The following is a 16,948-nucleotide window of genomic DNA, read 5'->3' on the forward strand; positions in this document are numbered from 1 at the left end:
GTGCTGTTTGATTTCTATTGGTTCCTGCCTTAGTACAATATTTGATTTTCAGGAAAATTGATTTGACTCCTTAAATAGTTCTCTCGAATTATATACCAAAATCTTACTATTTCAGTGGCGAAGAAAACGAAAAATAACGTTTTACATAATGCAATATAACCAATTATTATTTAAATGATAGCAGTAGTTATATCCTTGTGTTATTAGTGTTAATATGTCTAATTCTAGCGTGATGAATACATACTACTACTTCATGGGAACAGCCATTGTTGAATAAGCTTGATCGTTCAGCTGATTTACGGAATACTTTTATTTGCAAAGTTTTGCTTTTTACAGATACGAATACGTACGAATCATAAGACCCGTAAGACGCAAAAGGGAAAGATGGGCCATATGGAGTTCTTGATTACGATGGAGTATTTTTGTAAAATTCCAAAGCTATGGCTGATGCAAAGATAATGCTGATCAAAGTAATAAATAGTTCAATGTTGACTGCCTGACTGACTCACACCGCTTATACGTACGGACGTACCATTCCAAGCAATAAACGTTGATTAAGAATTTGACAACGTCCAAATGTCTGCAATCACCTGTCAGCTGATTTTAGCTGGTTCTTCCTAAGCCTGTCTCAAGAGGATAGGAATTGTTTACTAGTTTGGCTTCTTACTTCTGGCATATTGGCATACAAGAGTATCACCTACATTTCTGGTTTTTCAATCATGGAGACGGTAGCTGCTTTTTTCGGGGGTAACCCTTTTGCCACACCTATCGGACAACGAATTGGTAAGCAACTTGTTGACTAAATGACTTCATAATCTCTGCCTCTTTAAATCCTCTGTCTCTTAAAACCCACGTACGTGCTTGGATTCAATAGAAAGAGCAACGGACGCATCGTTGTCCGATGAGGACTGGGCACTCAACATAGAAATTTGTGACCTGATAAACGAACAGGAGGATGGTCCAAGAGATGCTGTCAGAGCAATCAAGAAACGTTTACAACTTAATGCAGGGAAAAATCACACAGTTATCATGCACACTTTGATAGTATGACCTTACACTTCATGGTTTACTAGGAAAAGCTAATAACTTTTTCAATTGAAGGTTCTTGAAACTTGTGTAAAAAATTGTGGACGCAGGTTTCATGTTCTAGTGTGCAGCAAGGACTTTGTTCAAGAACTAGTGAAGTTGATTGGTATTAGTGTCTCCAAGTTGCCCTACCTTTTTTAGTAGAATTGAAAATTCATGTTTGTACACTAGGTCCCAAAAATGATCCGCCGACAGAACTACAAGAGAAAGTGCTGACACTAATTCAGAGTTGGTCTGATGCATTTCAGCAATATCCAGAACTGCATGGTGTAACCCAAGTCTACCAGGAATTAAAATCTAAAGGCATTGAGTTTCCAATGACCAATATGGACTTGATGGCTCCAATTTTGACACCACAAAAGGTATTCACTGAACTCCATGGGAAAATCTTTACCTTAACATTGTCTCTCCATTTAGACATTCACTCACAGTGAAACTGTCCCTGCAGTCCGTAGTAATCCAGTTTCAGTCATTCAGCCTGTTTATCAAAGACCGTCAACAGCTGACCCTCAACATCCATTGCCTGGCGTTGATAGTTCAGCTATTTCTGCGAATCAATCAATTACATTAAGCGGTCCACAGCTCACGAAGTTGCAGCATGAGTTGAGCGTAGTGGAAGGTAACATGTCCGTTCTTTCGGAAATGTTAGCAGAGATGAGTCCCGGACAAGAAAACCCCGCTGACTTGGAGTTACTGCGGGAATTGTACTCTACGTGTCGGACTATGCAGCAGCGTTTGGTAGATTTGGTTGATCGTGTGGCAAACGATGAAATAACAGCTCATCTTTTAAAGATCAATGATGACCTAAACAACCTTTTCCTAAGGTAATTTTTAAAATTAGAAATACCAAAGATAAGACGGTAAAAACAATATTGAGGTCACAACACCTGTTTGTTTTCAAATAGATACGAACGCTATGAGAAAAACAGACAAGCGGTGGCCCAAAGTGGTAACAATGAGACTTTGCAGAAAACTACTCCACGACCAACTAGTGCTTTGATTGATCTTGCTGATAATTACCAGCCATCTGCAAGCGCAGCGGCTGCTGCGCTCCCAACTATCACTACTCAGTTACAGGGTCTAGGTAATTTCTTATCATTCTCTTATAAAAACGAAGAAGGAAAACTTTAAGATTTTTACGATAAACTCGCAGGATTGAAAAATGCGGATGAAAGCGAATTTGATATGTTTGCACAATCACGCAACGTAACCTACGAATCGTCAAAACCTAGGTATCTGTACATTGGTTATCAAATTGGTTGCAGAATCTTTCCGAAGTTCTTTTGCTTATCAAAGTTTCTTTATAATTTCGGTCTTGTCTTTTCCGGAATTGGCGTATTGCACGTTACGGAACATGCCGTTGTGATCTCCTTGACTGTCGAATGACACAACTGACTAGCGCTGGTAGTGCGTACGGAGATCCAGACCAGTTGGATGCCAGTTTAGGGACAATAACCCAGCAGCGACAGCAAGAGGTATTTTCACGTTGCTTACATTCCTAACCTCTTCGCATACTGTGGTCCGCGTAAAATGTTTATTACGTTTGTTAATGCTTCTATCTTTCTGTGGTTGGGCTTGGTTGTCTTCAGGGAGGTATCTTTGAAGGTGATTTTCTTCAGGTAATTTGTTTCTTTGTCTATTTCGTCTTCCTAGTCTGTTCAGTTCAATTTTGTACTCCTATAATTTCTTTCCATTTATTTGGTATTCCTGTATTTAATGGATTCTCATTAATTAGGGAGTAAAAGACGAGGACATGGAAGAAATGGAAGCATGGCTCGAAAAAGAGGTACCGCTTTCTCCAAAGCTGTTCATCCGCTCTTTTAGTATCCATATGTCAACAAATTTTTCGGTTTTTAAATAATTTTGTTTTTAGCCTCACCTTGCAGAAGATGCTACGCTTACTCCTGCTATGAAAGAATACCTAAAGAAACGTTCCGCTAAACCAGAAGGAGCCGGTACCACAGGCGAAGAATCTTCTACTCGTTCTAACGACACGAATTTGTTTTCACTTTAACACATTTGTTCCTTTTCCTACGCCTTTTTTCGCAGAAGACTGCAACTGCTTTGTCCGTTAATTGTAGGCAACGGCTACATTAACACCAACTTATTTTTTTCTTTCTGAATTTAAACCATTTTTTTTAGGTGTACATGGAATTTGATGGTCTCAGTCGGCTGGTTGGAGAATCCAACCAGAAAATTATCCTTATCAGTCACGTTATTTTCCACTTAGAAAAAAACACTATTTGAAGATTTTTCACCTCAGCTGGTTGGTCCAGATGTGTCAGAGCCCTCGTGTCCGTTGTTGTGCTGGTGTATTTTTCAGTTCCTTACCTATGTCCCTTGATTAAATATTAATCAATCTGTTCGTCGTGTTGACATTCCTTTGCTTCCCCTTCTACCTGGCCAGCTGTAGATGTTACTTCCTTAACTATATTTAAAAATGGTATTATTATATATATACAATAAACGCCTTGTATTACCCATCCAGCAAACGATAGGTGAATGATTACGATGGAAGAGAAGGAAAATAGCACGCTCCTTATTGCGCTTGTGAGTATCGGTGTCTTGTTTTTTCTAACACATCAGCTCGTCGTTTTCTTGACGCATCCGAATGAAAAGAGCTGATTGAAGGAATTGCATCGGCTCCCAAGCCTTCTCTACCGGCTCTCATGTCTACTGATATCTACAAAAGAAGGAGATATCAAACTGAATCTACCACTAAAGATGTACCTTGAAATAAATCTTGGTTACACTTACTGGTTCGATGATGGCATCAGCTGATTCGGTTTTACCCAGAGCCTGACCTTCATTCCAACCCATTTTAGCCAGCATTTGGAAACCTTTGTTCTTTTTGGCGATCGGTACCAAAGTGGAGGCCTGCTCTGTCTTTGCACCGACGGGATCAATACCCACCGTCTGGCGTCGCACCTCTGCTCGATCTTGGTAACCAGGCTTCAGTGACACGGGATCATCAGAATCATGCAGCTTAAGTCCAAATTTTTGACGTATCTTCTTGAGCTCCCTTTTTCGAGCTTTTTCCAAATCTTCTTTATTGGCTGAAATTGAACAGCCCATATCTTTGTTTTCTTGCTCTTTGATAACCAAACCTGGTTCACAGCCGTCACATGTTTCCAAGCCAGCATGGATGTGACATAAAAGTGTGATACTTCCAACTTGTATCTGGGAGTCATGGGCCAAAATGTATTCTTCGCTCGTTTCCTTAGATCCAGAAAGTCGTTCCTGCAAAATAAGGACATTGGAAAACAAATTGCAAAGCATGTGCTAACTTAAAGTATACTTGCCATGTGAATGAAAGTACCATTCCGACTGCCCAAATCAATAATGGTAAAAGATTTTTCATCCTGGTTGTATCCAAATTTGGCATGCTTCTTACTAACATTTACATCATCTAAAAAGACCTCACATTCTGGCAATCTTCCAATGGTTCCACCAGTATAAGGTACAACAAATAAAGAACCAATCTTTACCTATTGACATGACAAAATATTAGTGGCTACACTCTATGCATAATGTCAAACTACACTTACTCTATCAATTGAAGAACTCACAACCAAAAACCGAGCACAAGGAGGTAGACGTTCGGCAAGCTTGTGTGCTTCACCTTTGGTCTTGTTGTGTTTCAGGTCTACTTCATCAACTTCTTCTTCAGAAAGTTCACCCTCTTGTTTACTTGACTTGATTTCAGCTTCAACTTTTTTGGATAACTCAGTTGTGTAGTTGTCAATTGAGTTGAGAACATGTTCAGCAACAGCATTTTCAAAGGTGAATCCTTCTACTTGATGATGCACCACATATTCACATATGGTTTCATCATAGCGATACCAAGTTCCCGTAAAACCATTATAGTATAATCCGGTCTCAGAGTTGTAATATAGCTGTGTAGTATTGTCATAGTAGAGGCCAGTCTCTTCATTGTAAACAAACCCTGATTGATTGACAGCTTCTTCAGCAGCTGCTTTCACTTGATCAGCAATGGATAATCCTGACTCCCAACCGACTTCTTCTGACGTCGACGGTTCAGTGACATCCATCTTTATTGATAAAGTTCCTGCAAATCAACAGAGAAAAACGTGTTACTCTTCCTGAAGGGCTATGATGAAAAACTGCCGGTTGCATGTTAAGCTCTCCAGCCATAATGCACTTTAGGTGGAACTCGGCGAATTCCTCCGGATAGTCCCGAATTGTTTGAAGACTTCTCGTAGATACTGATTCGTTTACAGCAACCACTCGCCGATACAGCGAATTATACATAAAACCGCAGAGTGCAGAAGGAAAGAAAATCGGACAGATCTTTAGGTTAGTGAAATGCTACGTTGCGACTTTGCAAATAATAACTTCTTTCGAGCTACGTTTCAACAAGTCTAAGTTATTACTTGTATTTAGCGCCTAGTTAAACTAACAGTATTAATTAAAAAATTTATTAAATTTGTAGGAAAGGCAATGCATGAACGCGTTTTTCTGTAAAAAAAAAAAATAGGTAGAACTGGATACTCCATATTACGAGGCTCACCGACTCTTTCCAGCTGATAGTTCGAACTTTAGCACTGAGGATATACAATGACTTAAGCGCCACAGTTGTTCAGCGCTCCAACAAATTGGCTACTTAAATTAGGCTATCTACTTGTAACAAAGTTTCGGATTCAGGTGGTGTTGCCGTGTTTTCGCTGGTTTCATCTTGCCATATCTGTAGATAATAATAAAACCCACGTTCTAACCGTAGATACACTGGTTTATGCGACATTCCCTTTTGATTTTTATGCTTCCTAGTTCCTACGTCCGGAAACAGACAACAAGTGTGACAAATTGCATCATTAAACGATGATTGGTTCATGAGGGATCCCTTTATATACAATGTTTGAGTTGTAGTCGTTTTCGCTATACCGCGTCAAATCTAAAATGAGCCATTTTCTTTAAAAAATCGTATGAAAAGACGGATGATTGGGCGATTTCACAGCACTTCAACACCTCTAGAGGGATAATAAAAAAATCAGAAACGGTTCCTTTATGTACATTTTTGAGGCTTCTTCCTAGTTCTGGCAAAAAAAAAAAAAACACGAATAAGTTTTTACTACGAAGGTGTTGGGTAGATGAGCTAAGAAATGGCCAATAGGTATTTAGTTACAAGAAGATCGCAGTTGAGGGCTTTTCTCAGGTGTTTTAATTTAAACTGCACCATTTATATTTATACTATGTTGTAGAAACGATCCAAGTTTTTTTTGTTCAAAATTGTCAGCGTCAAAGTTCAGCGTTGACGTCCCTCGCAAGTCATCATCGTGAAAGAACCATTTAATTTTTTGTTTAACGTTTAAAACTTCCCTAACCTTTCTTACGCTTACAAAGATGGAACATAAAACCCTAAGATACTATAAAGAGAAATAAAATACTTTTAGCCGAAATGAAATATCCCAAATGAAGCCCTATCTGCAAAGAAATTGTTACCCAATCCATTTTGCCCTTTTTCTATATATGATGGTAAGAAGCAAAAAAAGACCTCCTCGGCTTCTTTTTTATTCCACTAAATCCACGTCTATGCTACGCTCAGTGGGTTGTAGTCAACAATATAGAGCTAAGATAACGCCCGTCTGTTGCCTTTAGTCTTTAATTCGGTTCGGAGGAGCAAAGACGTGCTTTGCAGTCGGTGAATCACTGCTTTCGAGATGGATTCTGAAGAATGTGATGACGATGTCGCTGCCACTTCCTGTCAAATCCTAATCCAGCGTTTAACCAGAAAAAGCCATAAGCCAGATGTAATCCACGATGACGTGCCGGAAGCAACTCAGGTAGGGGAAATAATTTTACTTTAGTTAATTTTTTTCTAATAAGTTTTTTTACAATCATTTGGTAAAAGGACAAGCGTCGAAAGATTACCTTGGCCAACGGGGTAGCTATCATAGTTGGGAGCATCATTGGTTCAGGAATATTTATCTCTCCAAAAGGAGTTCTCATAAATGCTGGATCAACTGGTACAGCGTTGATAGTTTGGGCGTTGTCTGGTATATTTTCTGCCGGTGGAGCCCTCTGTTATGCGGAACTAGGCACAATCATTTCTCGATCCGGTGGCGATTACGCCTACATTTTAGAGGCGTTTGGTTCTCTGCCAGCATTTTTGACACTATGGGTTATAACGTTAATCATAAAACCAGCGTCTCAAGCAGTTGTTGCTTTAACTTTCGCTACCTATATGCTGCAACCAATCTTCGGTGACTGTCCCGTACCTTACTCGGCAGTTCGCCTCCTTGCTGCCTGTTGCCTCTGTAAGTCTAGAGAAATATGTTATAACTCATTCAGTTAACTCAAAAATATTTGATTTGACTCTGTAAGGTCTTCTGTCGGGTATCAGTTGTGCCAGTGTAAGAGGAGCCATGCGCATCCAAAACGTTTTCACAGTGGCAAAATTATTGGCACTATTTATCGTCATTGTACTCGGCCTGTTTGAGCTTTTTGCAGGTTTCAAAATTTTTAACAAAGAGTCTACTTTTGTTTTACCTCTTTATAACGCGTTCGGAAATTGTCAGGAAACACACAGAATCTAACATTCACATCGTTTTCGGAAGATGCACCGCTCGAAATAGGAAAATTATCCTTAGCCTTCTATTCGGGTACATGAAAATTAATAAATTTTTAAGCTTTAACGGATTTAATACATCGCTGTTGGTCATAGGCCTATTTGCTTTTGGTGGCTGGAATTACCTGAATTTCGTAATTGATGAACTGCAAGATCCATACAGGTATGAAGAAATACTGATGATATCAAGAAATTTTGTCAACATTAAGTCCAAAGAATCTATACAATTTACAAATGGAAAATTACTCAGAAAAGCCATTACGATGGAGAAAAGCGTGTCTTTTACCAACGAAACCAATTTCTCTGTTCCATCATTCAGTGGATCAATAGTATTGGGCAAGGAAGAAAGCGCATCCTAAAGTGTAGTGGATTACATTTCCAATGCTGATGCGGTTCTTGTTTGTTCAGAGTGATACTGACTATTGATTTCTATTTTGTGTACTCTAAGGAACTTGCCTTTAGCTATATTCATAGCAATGCCAATCGTCACGCTCTTTTATGTTTTGGCCAATTTGAGCTACTTCGTGGTAATTTCACCGGCCGATATCATTGCATCTCATGCCGTCGCCGTGGTATACCATAATGATTTTCGCAGAAAAATGAAATTGCTCGACAGCCTGTTTGATAACACCATCTTTGATGAATCCAGACATTCGGAATAAAACTTTACAGCTGGTTGAAATGGGTCATACCTGTGTTCGTCTCCATCTCAACTTTTGGCAGTTTAAATGGAATCACTTTCACGGCAGCGCGAATTGTTGCAACCGGAGCGAACAACGGCCAGTTTCCAGCTGCTTGCGGATTCCTTCACCAAGAGTTACTTACACCCATACCAGCTTTGATGTGGGAGGTACGCACCAGCGAAGTTCTATTTATCTAACCTGTGGAGCTGAAGTTTTTAAGATAATTTACGTTTTACAGTGCTGTCTGGCTTTGCTATTGCTGCTTTTTCCTGACGTCTTTTCGCTCATCAACTACTTGAGCTTTGCACTATGGTTGGTTTCGGGTGCAAGTGTGACCGGACTATTATACTTACGTTGGAAACTACCAGACATTGAGCGGCCTATTCGAGTTCCCCTGGTTTTACCTATCACCTTTCTTCTTTGCTGTGTTTTTCTAGTATTAGTTCCAGCTGTTGTAACGCCTTTTGACACAGGTACATACCCTAAACGTGTGTACAGAAAAATGCAATTAATCTCGATTTTGAATAACAGGAATAGGAGTGGCCATAGTTTTGGCTGGTGTTCCTGTTCATTTCTTGATCAAGAAAAGCTCATCTTCAACTGTTGTTAAGAAATATTCAGGTACTCGTACAATCCCTTTGTCTTTAAATTTGGCAATTAAATTAAATTTGCTTCATCCATAGATAAATTCTCCCGCTTCTGCGTCGCTTTACTAAATGTTGCGCCAATCAATGGGCATTATGCTTAACTATTAGATATGAATAAATGTGAAAGATGCTTACCGTCATATAAGAGGACAGTTTACTTTTGCCAATAAACAAAAGTGACGAAATCAAGGCTAACTTTATTGTCAACAAAAAGTAATTCGCGACTACAATTGACTGGAATTATCAAAACAAACGTGTCGGTCTAGATTAATCGTTCACTACTCGGATTGTGGCTGGGTTACAGGTTTCTCGCTCTGTAATAATTTTTAAAAATCTTAGTTACCTCAGAACTTTAACAAATGACACGGGGAATTACCGATTTTGGTATAGAATAAGGAAAGCTTTTTCCGACTTTCTCACACTCTGTTTTTAACGCGGACAGTGTAGATTCGTTTAGAAGCGAGAGCTCAACGCCTCCGCTCAAGGCTTTATCGAGAGTAGCTATTGCTGCATCTAGTTCATTTTTTGACCCTGAAAAGGCAGAAATGGTCTTAGTCTAATGATCTCCACTGAAACTTAAAATTTTTAAGTTACGGTGGACATCAATCCATGCGGAATATGCGATGCCTAGGGCTGACGGTTTGACGCTTGATCCAGAGGCAAGCATGTTGATAAGCGTTTCGGCCAAAGCCACGTCTTGTTGTTGCCTAATGTGGCGGCAAACAGGCTGAAAGCCAATTGCAATAGGAGATGATTTGAGAGTTTCCCAGGTTGACTGGGCTTCAGTTAAATTTCCACTATTCAAATGGTAGCACCAAAGAGAATTCACGGGACCATAAACCCCAAGTTTAACATATTCGTTGGCTATTTCTTGGCCTGTATAGAATAAAAAGTACTGAACACTTTCTTTAATTCCATTCTACCATATTGCACACTCACATTTTGGCAGAACATTGGGGTTCTTTTCTAGTATCCCTAGTATGCCTCCTCTAGGAAATGTAAGTCTTAATGCCTTTAACTGTTCTTCGTCCAACGTCGCATTAACAGATTTCGCTTTAATGTCGTTCAAAAGAGTATCGACGTAAGCTGTCGTGGCAGCGGGATCTTGTGCAATAGCTGAGGCAAGAACGTTTTCGTAGCTTAGGAGACTCTTTCTTTCCTAAAGATTGATAATGAATGAGTCAAACATACAGGAATTGAAACAAAATAACCTCATACTTACTGGGCTTAAATACTCCCCAACCGTTCGAATTGATTGATGATCACCAGCTGATGCAAGGGCTTTCATGTAGAATCGGAAGATGCGTGGAAGAGGATATCCACCCGATTTTTCTAGCTCTAAAACAAGCTCGGTAGCAACATCCAGCCGACCTGCTTTTACAGCCACTTCCACCAAATCGGATTTTTGTCTAACTGAGATATTATCACCTTGGCTTTCCAACCTATAGGAAAAAGTCGAATAACGAGTGCTAGCCGGAATTGAAAATTTTTACTTACTCTTTCTTTAGCTCAAGAGCAGCAGTTAGGTCGCCATTTTTTATTGCTGTCAAGAACTCCCCTTTCTTGGGAGACTTTGATTCCGAGATGTCTTTTTTAGGTTTGCTGATGCTAGAAGTTTTCTTTGCGTTTAAGCTGGAGGCGACCGACATGGAAGAATTTGACACTGTCACGTTATCCGGTACATCAGGAATTGTAAAGGGGACAGGCTCGTTCTGTTCTTCAAGAAATCTACCCAATTTCTGCAAAAATTCAGGACTTGGTTGAACATCTTCTTCTTGCATTTGCGTCCATAGGCCAGTGGCACGGGACACATCTTTCGCGTTTATACAAGCTGATAGCATGTATGTGTACATCATGTTCCGATCAATACCATATACATCTTTTGTGATTTTGATCAGGTTCTCAAGTTCTGTGATTCTCTTCTCATCAACATAGCGTTTGCATACCATATCAATACGCGGACCTCGTGCACGAAGACCAGGAGTCTGGTGAATAATAGGATGATGAAAATTGATATCGTGGATCACTCCCAAGAGTCTCTCGACTTTTTCATTACCTCAAGGACTTTTTTTGCTTGTCGAACTCGACCGCATTCCAAAAACGCGAACACTAAATCGTAAAGACTGTTCATCTCGCCATGAACTTTAATGCTGGCATCCATAACTTGTTGAAGTCGCTGGGCATCTTCCGATTCAATCAATCGCGTGGTTAATGTGGATTTCAGAGGAGTGATTCGATATGTTTCAACGCACTGAAGGAAAGTTTTCAATGCACCTTCAAAATCGTCTCTGTGAATAATTGTTAAAAGTTAGTAGGCTTTTTACCTCATAAAAAAAGATACCGTAGTAAATTTTACCTGCTTAGATGAACCTTGATCAGCGGGCCAGCAAGCATGCCAGTAATTTTTAATCCAGATTTTTCTATGACTTCAAACAATTTACGGGTAACTTCGACGTCTCCTTTCGAAGCCGCTACGTTCATCAGACGCCAACCGGACATTTCCAAATTGCGAAGATTTTGTTCACTCGTTTCAGACGATGGCTTCAAGCGTTCGAGGACCTTGAATGCATCATCTACGCGGTCACCTTTCAGAAAGCTTGTCGCTAAACTAAACAACTTAATAGGTGTCACAACAATATCTGGGTTCTTCGAGTAAAGCGCTGTAAAAATCCCAAAAGCTTCATCGAAACGTTCATGGTGGGCATAAAGGTCCATGAGCAGAATGTTCAATCCTTCAGAAAAGACGAAATTGCGTGATTCCAATAACTAAAAGAACAATCCGAGTCGTAAATACAAAGTTGTCAAAAACAACAAAAAAGAAAAAGAAAAACGGGGAGGTTAGAAAACTACCTTCTTCTCGTTGAGGGCTTCCGTGAGATTATGCTCTTTAGCGAATTCAACGAACTTTTGAGCTCCTTTAAAAAAATTTTGCCTGTTGGTGGACGGCGGGTAAGCTATAAGTTCTGTAGGCATTAGCGTCCCGGAACTCAGTTCAACAAGCAGCTGCGCAACTGATTCCGTCATCTCGTCGCCGGCCTGCTCTTGGATGTACTGTACAACGCTATTTGGTACACCTATTCCGTTTTCGTGCATGGCTTTTAAAAGAGGTTCGACGGCTTCTAATTTGGGTCTTCAAAAAGCAACTATTAGGTCCTCTGAAAACATTATAGTCGAACGAATTTTTTACTTGGTAGCACGATCGAAAACTTCCCTCAGAACTGGCCCAGCCAACTCAGCAGCTTGATCTTTACGATCATTTTCCATTTCCGGCGTCTGCGGTTGGCGCAGCGTGGATTTCAGAAGTTTTGCCAAAGATGATGCATCTCGGGTTTTCAGGTACGCATCAGCCGCGGCTTGGCGAAAGTGAACGTTGTCAAAACGGAGGCTGCAAAGTAAAAATGAAGTGAAAAATTTGCTTTCATAAGTAAGCATGTTGCGTTTCCTATCATTTTACTATATCTTTGAAGCAACATCAATTGCCGACGCGAAGTCAAGACGATTCAAGCTTTGAACTAATAAAGATATGGCCACAACACTTGGAGGGACTTCCGCGGAACGTAACTTCCGGAGCAGAGTTTCAACATTGTCGTTTGCCATGTACGGTAGTACACGTTGGCTGATTGTATCTACATTTGGCGTAACCTGTATGGCTGCCATTTGACGGAGAGCGTCTAAAACTCCCTTTTCACCACCAACTTTTGATTGCGCTGTCTGAAAAAGTACAGAGTGTCATGCAGCAACATGGAAGAACTAAATTTAAAAAATTTTATGATGTAGTGATTTCCTCACCAACAGCGGCCAGAAAGCTTGGGGTCGGAGCATTTCTTTTTGTTTTTGAATTTGCTTAAGAAGAAGATTTGAGATTTCTGACTTCTTGAATGCGTTAGAAATCTCAAGGGCTTTGAAAAACGCTCTGTTGTTTAGGCCAGAGTCCACCAGATGTTGACAGAAAGAGATAACCTTCTCAGGTGGACAGTTCGATTTGATGATTTGACGAATAAAAAAATTCCCGGTTGCAGACATCTGCAAATAAACATTGCTTAGGTTGAATCTTAAATACTGTCAACTTGGTTATTCCACTAGTTGGGAGTTACTATGACAATCAATGTTTGATTTTGCACCTATACTAGTTTTTGTACCATCTTATTATTACAGTGTGATTTAAAGTTTAGACTAATATTAGATTACAACAAAAAAGTAAGAATATCATTAAAGCATACTTGACCATCAGCTAGCTGAACAGGTTTCATGCTTTGAAGGACTCTAAAAGCCTGGTCTTCTTGTTGATGATTGACTAAACGAAGAATTATGTTGAAACAATCTTGATTATAGCCGGCAGATTTGTTCATCAGATTCAACATGTTATCAACAACTGTGGGGTGATTGTGAATCGCTGCGGTGTATAATACTTCTAGCAAATCCCTGTCATGGAGTGTGATTTCCTTGTTTTTACATTCATCTATGCATATGAATATAAAACAGATTTAAATAAGGATCTCATTCAATAGTTTTCTATTAAATTACTTATGGTGGAAGAAATGTCCTGTAATAGGCCGTGTTTAGCGTAGCCGCAGAGTAACGTACGGTACGTCTCACTGTCAGGTTCTAAACCAGCTTGGGTCATCACTTTGATAACACCCCTAGCGCTTTCCAGATCTCTGTTACATAACATAATAAACAAAGTAATGTAAATTCAAATAAATACTTATTTTATTGGTAGTGCTTAGTAGTTTACCCTGTGTTGGCATGGCCCATAACAAGTGAATTGAATACTAGCTCTCCAATGGGGAGATCTTTGCTTTTCATTATTTCCAAAATTTGTGAAGCACCATCAATATCACCTTTCTGGCAATAGGCTGACAAAAGCCTCTGGTAAGTTACCTAAAAGAAATGTACAAATAGAAATGGAAATGTATCGCTGAAGATAAAGGTTACTCTGTTAGGTATAATATTTTGCTCCTCCAGCTTCTGTAAGAACTTCATGGGGTTAAATGAGTGCTCATTTTCTAAATACACACGCAGAAGGGCATTATAGTGACTAATGTCAAGAGAAACATTGTATCCCTGTAACATTTTCCAGACTTCTTGAACCAATTTTGTTCTTGAAGTTGGTGGTTCCTCAGGAACCAAGCTACCACAACATCGTATAAGCAGTAAGCTTTGAGTAGTTGAAGCAGTTTCTAAAAATATGAATAAACAGAGCATGTAATTTTTCTACTATTCAACAAAATATAAAGAGGCAGCATACTCTGTTGTTTTATCTTTTCAATGATATTCAGAATATCATCCTTTGTGATACGGCCAACTTTTTTAGCATCTGACTCAGCTTTTTCAATAGCCCTGTCAATAACACCATGATCTGTTGATATTAGTGGCTGCTGAACAGTAGTATCACTTAAGTTCTTCAGTGGTAATTGGGCAGCTGACAGAGATCTGGGGAAAACACAATAGGATAAAACAACTTAAAACTGTTATGTCACGTGGGTTACCGGCAGATAGAAACCGGTGTTACGATGGTACGGCTACAAACCTGTGTATGGTAATTTCCCATTCACCTCTACGTGCACGAGCCAGTGATTCATTTCTACCACCATTATTTATATCGAAACTTCTTGTTAAGTTTGAGAATAACCGGAAAAATTTTCCAGAACGTAACAACGAAGCCATTTTCGCAAGTTGGTGGTCAATTTAAGGGATTTGGAATCACGTAGTGACAAACTGCGGTAAAATGATTGCGGGAAAGTAATATTCGGGTGTTTCTAAACAACCTTTTCATGGCCATATTATGCCGGAAAACAGCCGTGATGTAAAAACTTTTACAAGTCATACCTTCAACGGAAAATAAACAAGATATTCAATATATTTTGAAAATCCTGAATACTCAGCGTGTGGATTACAATACAGGAAAAGGTAAATCCAGTTTACAATTTATTTAGATCTTCTTAGATATTTTACCACCAAATCATACGCTAAATACATCACAGAGTTGATAACTTCATCATGAAAAATTACCAGTAAGACTGGGCAACATTTTCATTAGAGGGCATCGTATCTACATTCGATTGTTAAGCAAGAAGACAAATGAACCGTAGTTTCAATTCATTATGATCGAAAATTTATTGATAAAGGAATTGGGAATTATACTTTAAATAGATCAAGCAAAAAAGATGGCGAATATTACTATGAAGATAAAGACCACTCCAAAGACTTTCAACATCAGCCATCTGTTTGAAGAGACTGAACGAAAGTAACGCAATAGCTCATCATGGGCGGCTTCCACGTTGAGTTGCGCATCGTCAACATTCGAGTCGATTCTAACAGAAGACATTGAAATAATTTGTTTATAAATTTTTAACATCAAATGAAGAAAAGATAAGTACCTCTGAACCATTTCTTCCTGTTCGCGGACCATAAGTGCCAATTGTTGGAAAATTCCGCCCAATTCCACGATAGTGGATTCTATACTTTGTACGGCATCAGATCTACTTTGCAGGTAAGACTCGGTTTCGTCGGCGAACACTTGCTGCTGAACTTGAGTCCTAGTACCTCTGTGATCGGCCGTACCCATATCGATAGCTACTGCTTCTCCTCCGTGAGCCTGACACGCATCCCGAAGTAGTACCGATCCTTTGGAACCATTTTGAGAGGACCCAAATGGGCCTCCAGTCAATGCTGCGGCAGGTAGATCTGACACAACTGGGGCGGTGCCAGAAAATTGTTCTCGTCGAGTTCTCTGGGCTTTAAGATTCTGAAATATTCAATAAATTATTGGCATTACGCAAGGGTTTAGCGATAAGTGTCTGGTCATTTTGGAAATATTTTCTCAATTTATCCATTTATAGCCTGAATTTTAATTTGTGTTGCGATCTAGTTTAAATATATACCTCCGTGCGGACTTCAAGAACTTGTTTAAATTCCGATGACATATTTGCCAGCTTTGATTGAAGAGCTACAACAACATTAGCTGAGTGTGCCTTGGTGTTTTGTTGTTGATTTTGCTGCTTTTTCATGAAACCTTGCAGATGGGCAATTTGTTTGTTAAGATTTGTGATGTCCTCGCGAATGATGTAAGTAAGTTCTTGAATCTCTTGAGGGCGATCATCAAATAGTGTTCTCTTTTTTGCCACTATTAATAAAAATATGTATACAATTTGGTCAATGAACAATGGAAATGTGGAACAAAGCAAGTTACATAATGTTAGTTTTTCTAGCTTGGCATAGGTGTTGCTTAGGTCCTTGCTAATGACCCTATGGACAGATAAACAAACTCAATTGTATAAGGAAAATAATGACAAAAAGCAAATGTGTTTTTAAAATGTAGACACTTACTTAGCCACTTTCATGAATTCAGAATACTGCTGATGTTGTTGATCATTATTTCGAGACAGCTGTTGATGATTTGGTTTTCCAATTACTCCATTTGCTGGTCTATTCTGGAAACTCCTGACTGCAGAAAGGAATTCTGCAGTTCGGTCACGAGACGAGGCATTGGTGGAAGAAAGTAATGCTGAACTGGAATTAGCTGCTAGGGCCATCATATCAGTACTATTTGTTTTTGTTTGAACATCTAATGATCTATTGGCTGAAAAATTTGGTGCAGCAAATGCACCTATTTCACCCTGTGGAACAATGAAAAACGATGGCTGTTGTTGAGGACTTTCACCCGACCAAAGTAAAACGGACGAAGGGCCTTTAAGGACTTGGTGTTGTAACTCAGGTTCAGCAAAATGCTGCTGATGCTCCGATTCAGAGCCTTGCCGACGACGTCGCGTAATCATCCGTTAAAATATATTCTTCTAGAACTCATCCAGTTTCGTCTTTATAATCCAAGGAAACAGAAAACCAATTCATTTACTATCAAAGAAATTATCCCAACGTCACGCCACGTCATTCACGGAGGATGCAGACGAAAACAAAACCAAATATTAATCCCAGCGTTGCAAAGT

The 16,948-nt window shown here is 39.4% G+C and overlaps 5 protein-coding genes across 7 annotated transcripts; 2 read left to right on the plus strand and 3 right to left on the minus strand.

Annotated features, from left to right (window-relative positions):
- The first annotated feature begins 549 nt into the window (after positions 1-549).
- LOC130691840 (TOM1-like protein 2) lies at positions 550-3,569 on the plus strand. 3 transcript variants are annotated; one of them, XR_009422002.1, is made up of 12 exons: positions 550-783; positions 875-1,044; positions 1,102-1,192; positions 1,258-1,448; positions 1,504-1,910; positions 1,992-2,170; positions 2,240-2,318; positions 2,486-2,561; positions 2,676-2,705; positions 2,822-2,872; positions 2,960-3,163; positions 3,229-3,569. XR_009422002.1 is itself a non-coding variant. In XM_059497419.1 (11 exons), exons 1-11 carry the CDS (start codon positions 720-722, stop codon positions 3,098-3,100), a joined length of 1,479 nt encoding a protein of 492 aa, XP_059353402.1. In that variant the 5' UTR covers positions 551-719; the 3' UTR covers positions 3,101-3,569. The 3 variants fall into 3 exon arrangements, 2 of the variants coding, with proteins under 2 accessions (XP_059353402.1, XP_059353403.1); XM_059497419.1 differs by having other exon boundaries at positions 551-783; positions 2,960-3,569; XM_059497420.1 differs by lacking the exon at positions 2,676-2,705 and having other exon boundaries at positions 551-783; positions 2,960-3,569.
- On the minus strand, positions 3,545-5,401 carry LOC130691845 (angiogenic factor with G patch and FHA domains 1-like). The gene is made up of 4 exons (XM_057514852.2): positions 4,635-5,401; positions 4,389-4,574; positions 3,844-4,326; positions 3,545-3,769 (listed from the first exon to the last, which is right to left on the minus strand). The coding sequence occupies exons 1-4, from the start codon at positions 5,136-5,138 to the stop codon at positions 3,626-3,628; spliced, it is 1,317 nt and encodes a 438-aa protein (XP_057370835.1). The 5' UTR covers positions 5,139-5,401; the 3' UTR covers positions 3,545-3,625.
- A 1,277-nt stretch (positions 5,402-6,678) lies between these two features.
- On the plus strand, positions 6,679-9,224 carry LOC130691838 (large neutral amino acids transporter small subunit 1-like). Its single transcript, XM_057514837.2, has 10 exons — positions 6,679-6,887; positions 6,956-7,361; positions 7,429-7,554; positions 7,623-7,706; positions 7,769-7,835; positions 8,121-8,244; positions 8,322-8,522; positions 8,594-8,828; positions 8,887-8,976; positions 9,039-9,224. Exons 1-10 carry the CDS (start codon positions 6,765-6,767, stop codon positions 9,101-9,103), a joined length of 1,521 nt encoding a protein of 506 aa, XP_057370820.1. The 5' UTR covers positions 6,679-6,764; the 3' UTR covers positions 9,104-9,224.
- LOC130691821 (leucine-rich PPR motif-containing protein, mitochondrial-like) lies at positions 9,180-14,700 on the minus strand. The gene is made up of 18 exons (XM_057514810.2): positions 14,533-14,700; positions 14,251-14,435; positions 13,933-14,182; positions 13,738-13,878; positions 13,527-13,660; positions 13,223-13,461; positions 12,792-13,025; positions 12,457-12,713; positions 12,190-12,387; positions 11,853-12,132; positions 11,359-11,768; positions 11,059-11,290; positions 10,500-10,987; positions 10,225-10,444; positions 9,942-10,161; positions 9,597-9,878; positions 9,379-9,533; positions 9,180-9,316 (listed from the first exon to the last, which is right to left on the minus strand). Exons 1-18 carry the CDS (start codon positions 14,667-14,669, stop codon positions 9,281-9,283), a joined length of 4,098 nt encoding a protein of 1,365 aa, XP_057370793.1. The 5' UTR covers positions 14,670-14,700; the 3' UTR covers positions 9,180-9,280.
- Positions 14,701-14,917: 217 nt separating this feature from the next.
- LOC130691848 (syntaxin-5-like) lies at positions 14,918-16,923 on the minus strand. Its single transcript, XM_057514858.2, has 5 exons — positions 16,332-16,923; positions 16,195-16,250; positions 15,887-16,128; positions 15,383-15,750; positions 14,918-15,316 (listed from the first exon to the last, which is right to left on the minus strand). Exons 1-5 carry the CDS (start codon positions 16,778-16,780, stop codon positions 15,157-15,159), a joined length of 1,275 nt encoding a protein of 424 aa, XP_057370841.1. The 5' UTR covers positions 16,781-16,923; the 3' UTR covers positions 14,918-15,156.
- Positions 16,924-16,948: the final 25 nt, after the last annotated feature.

This window comes from Daphnia carinata, chromosome 1 (genome assembly GCF_022539665.2).
Source record: "Daphnia carinata strain CSIRO-1 chromosome 1, CSIRO_AGI_Dcar_HiC_V3, whole genome shotgun sequence".
NCBI lineage: Eukaryota > Metazoa > Arthropoda > Branchiopoda > Diplostraca > Daphniidae > Daphnia > Daphnia carinata.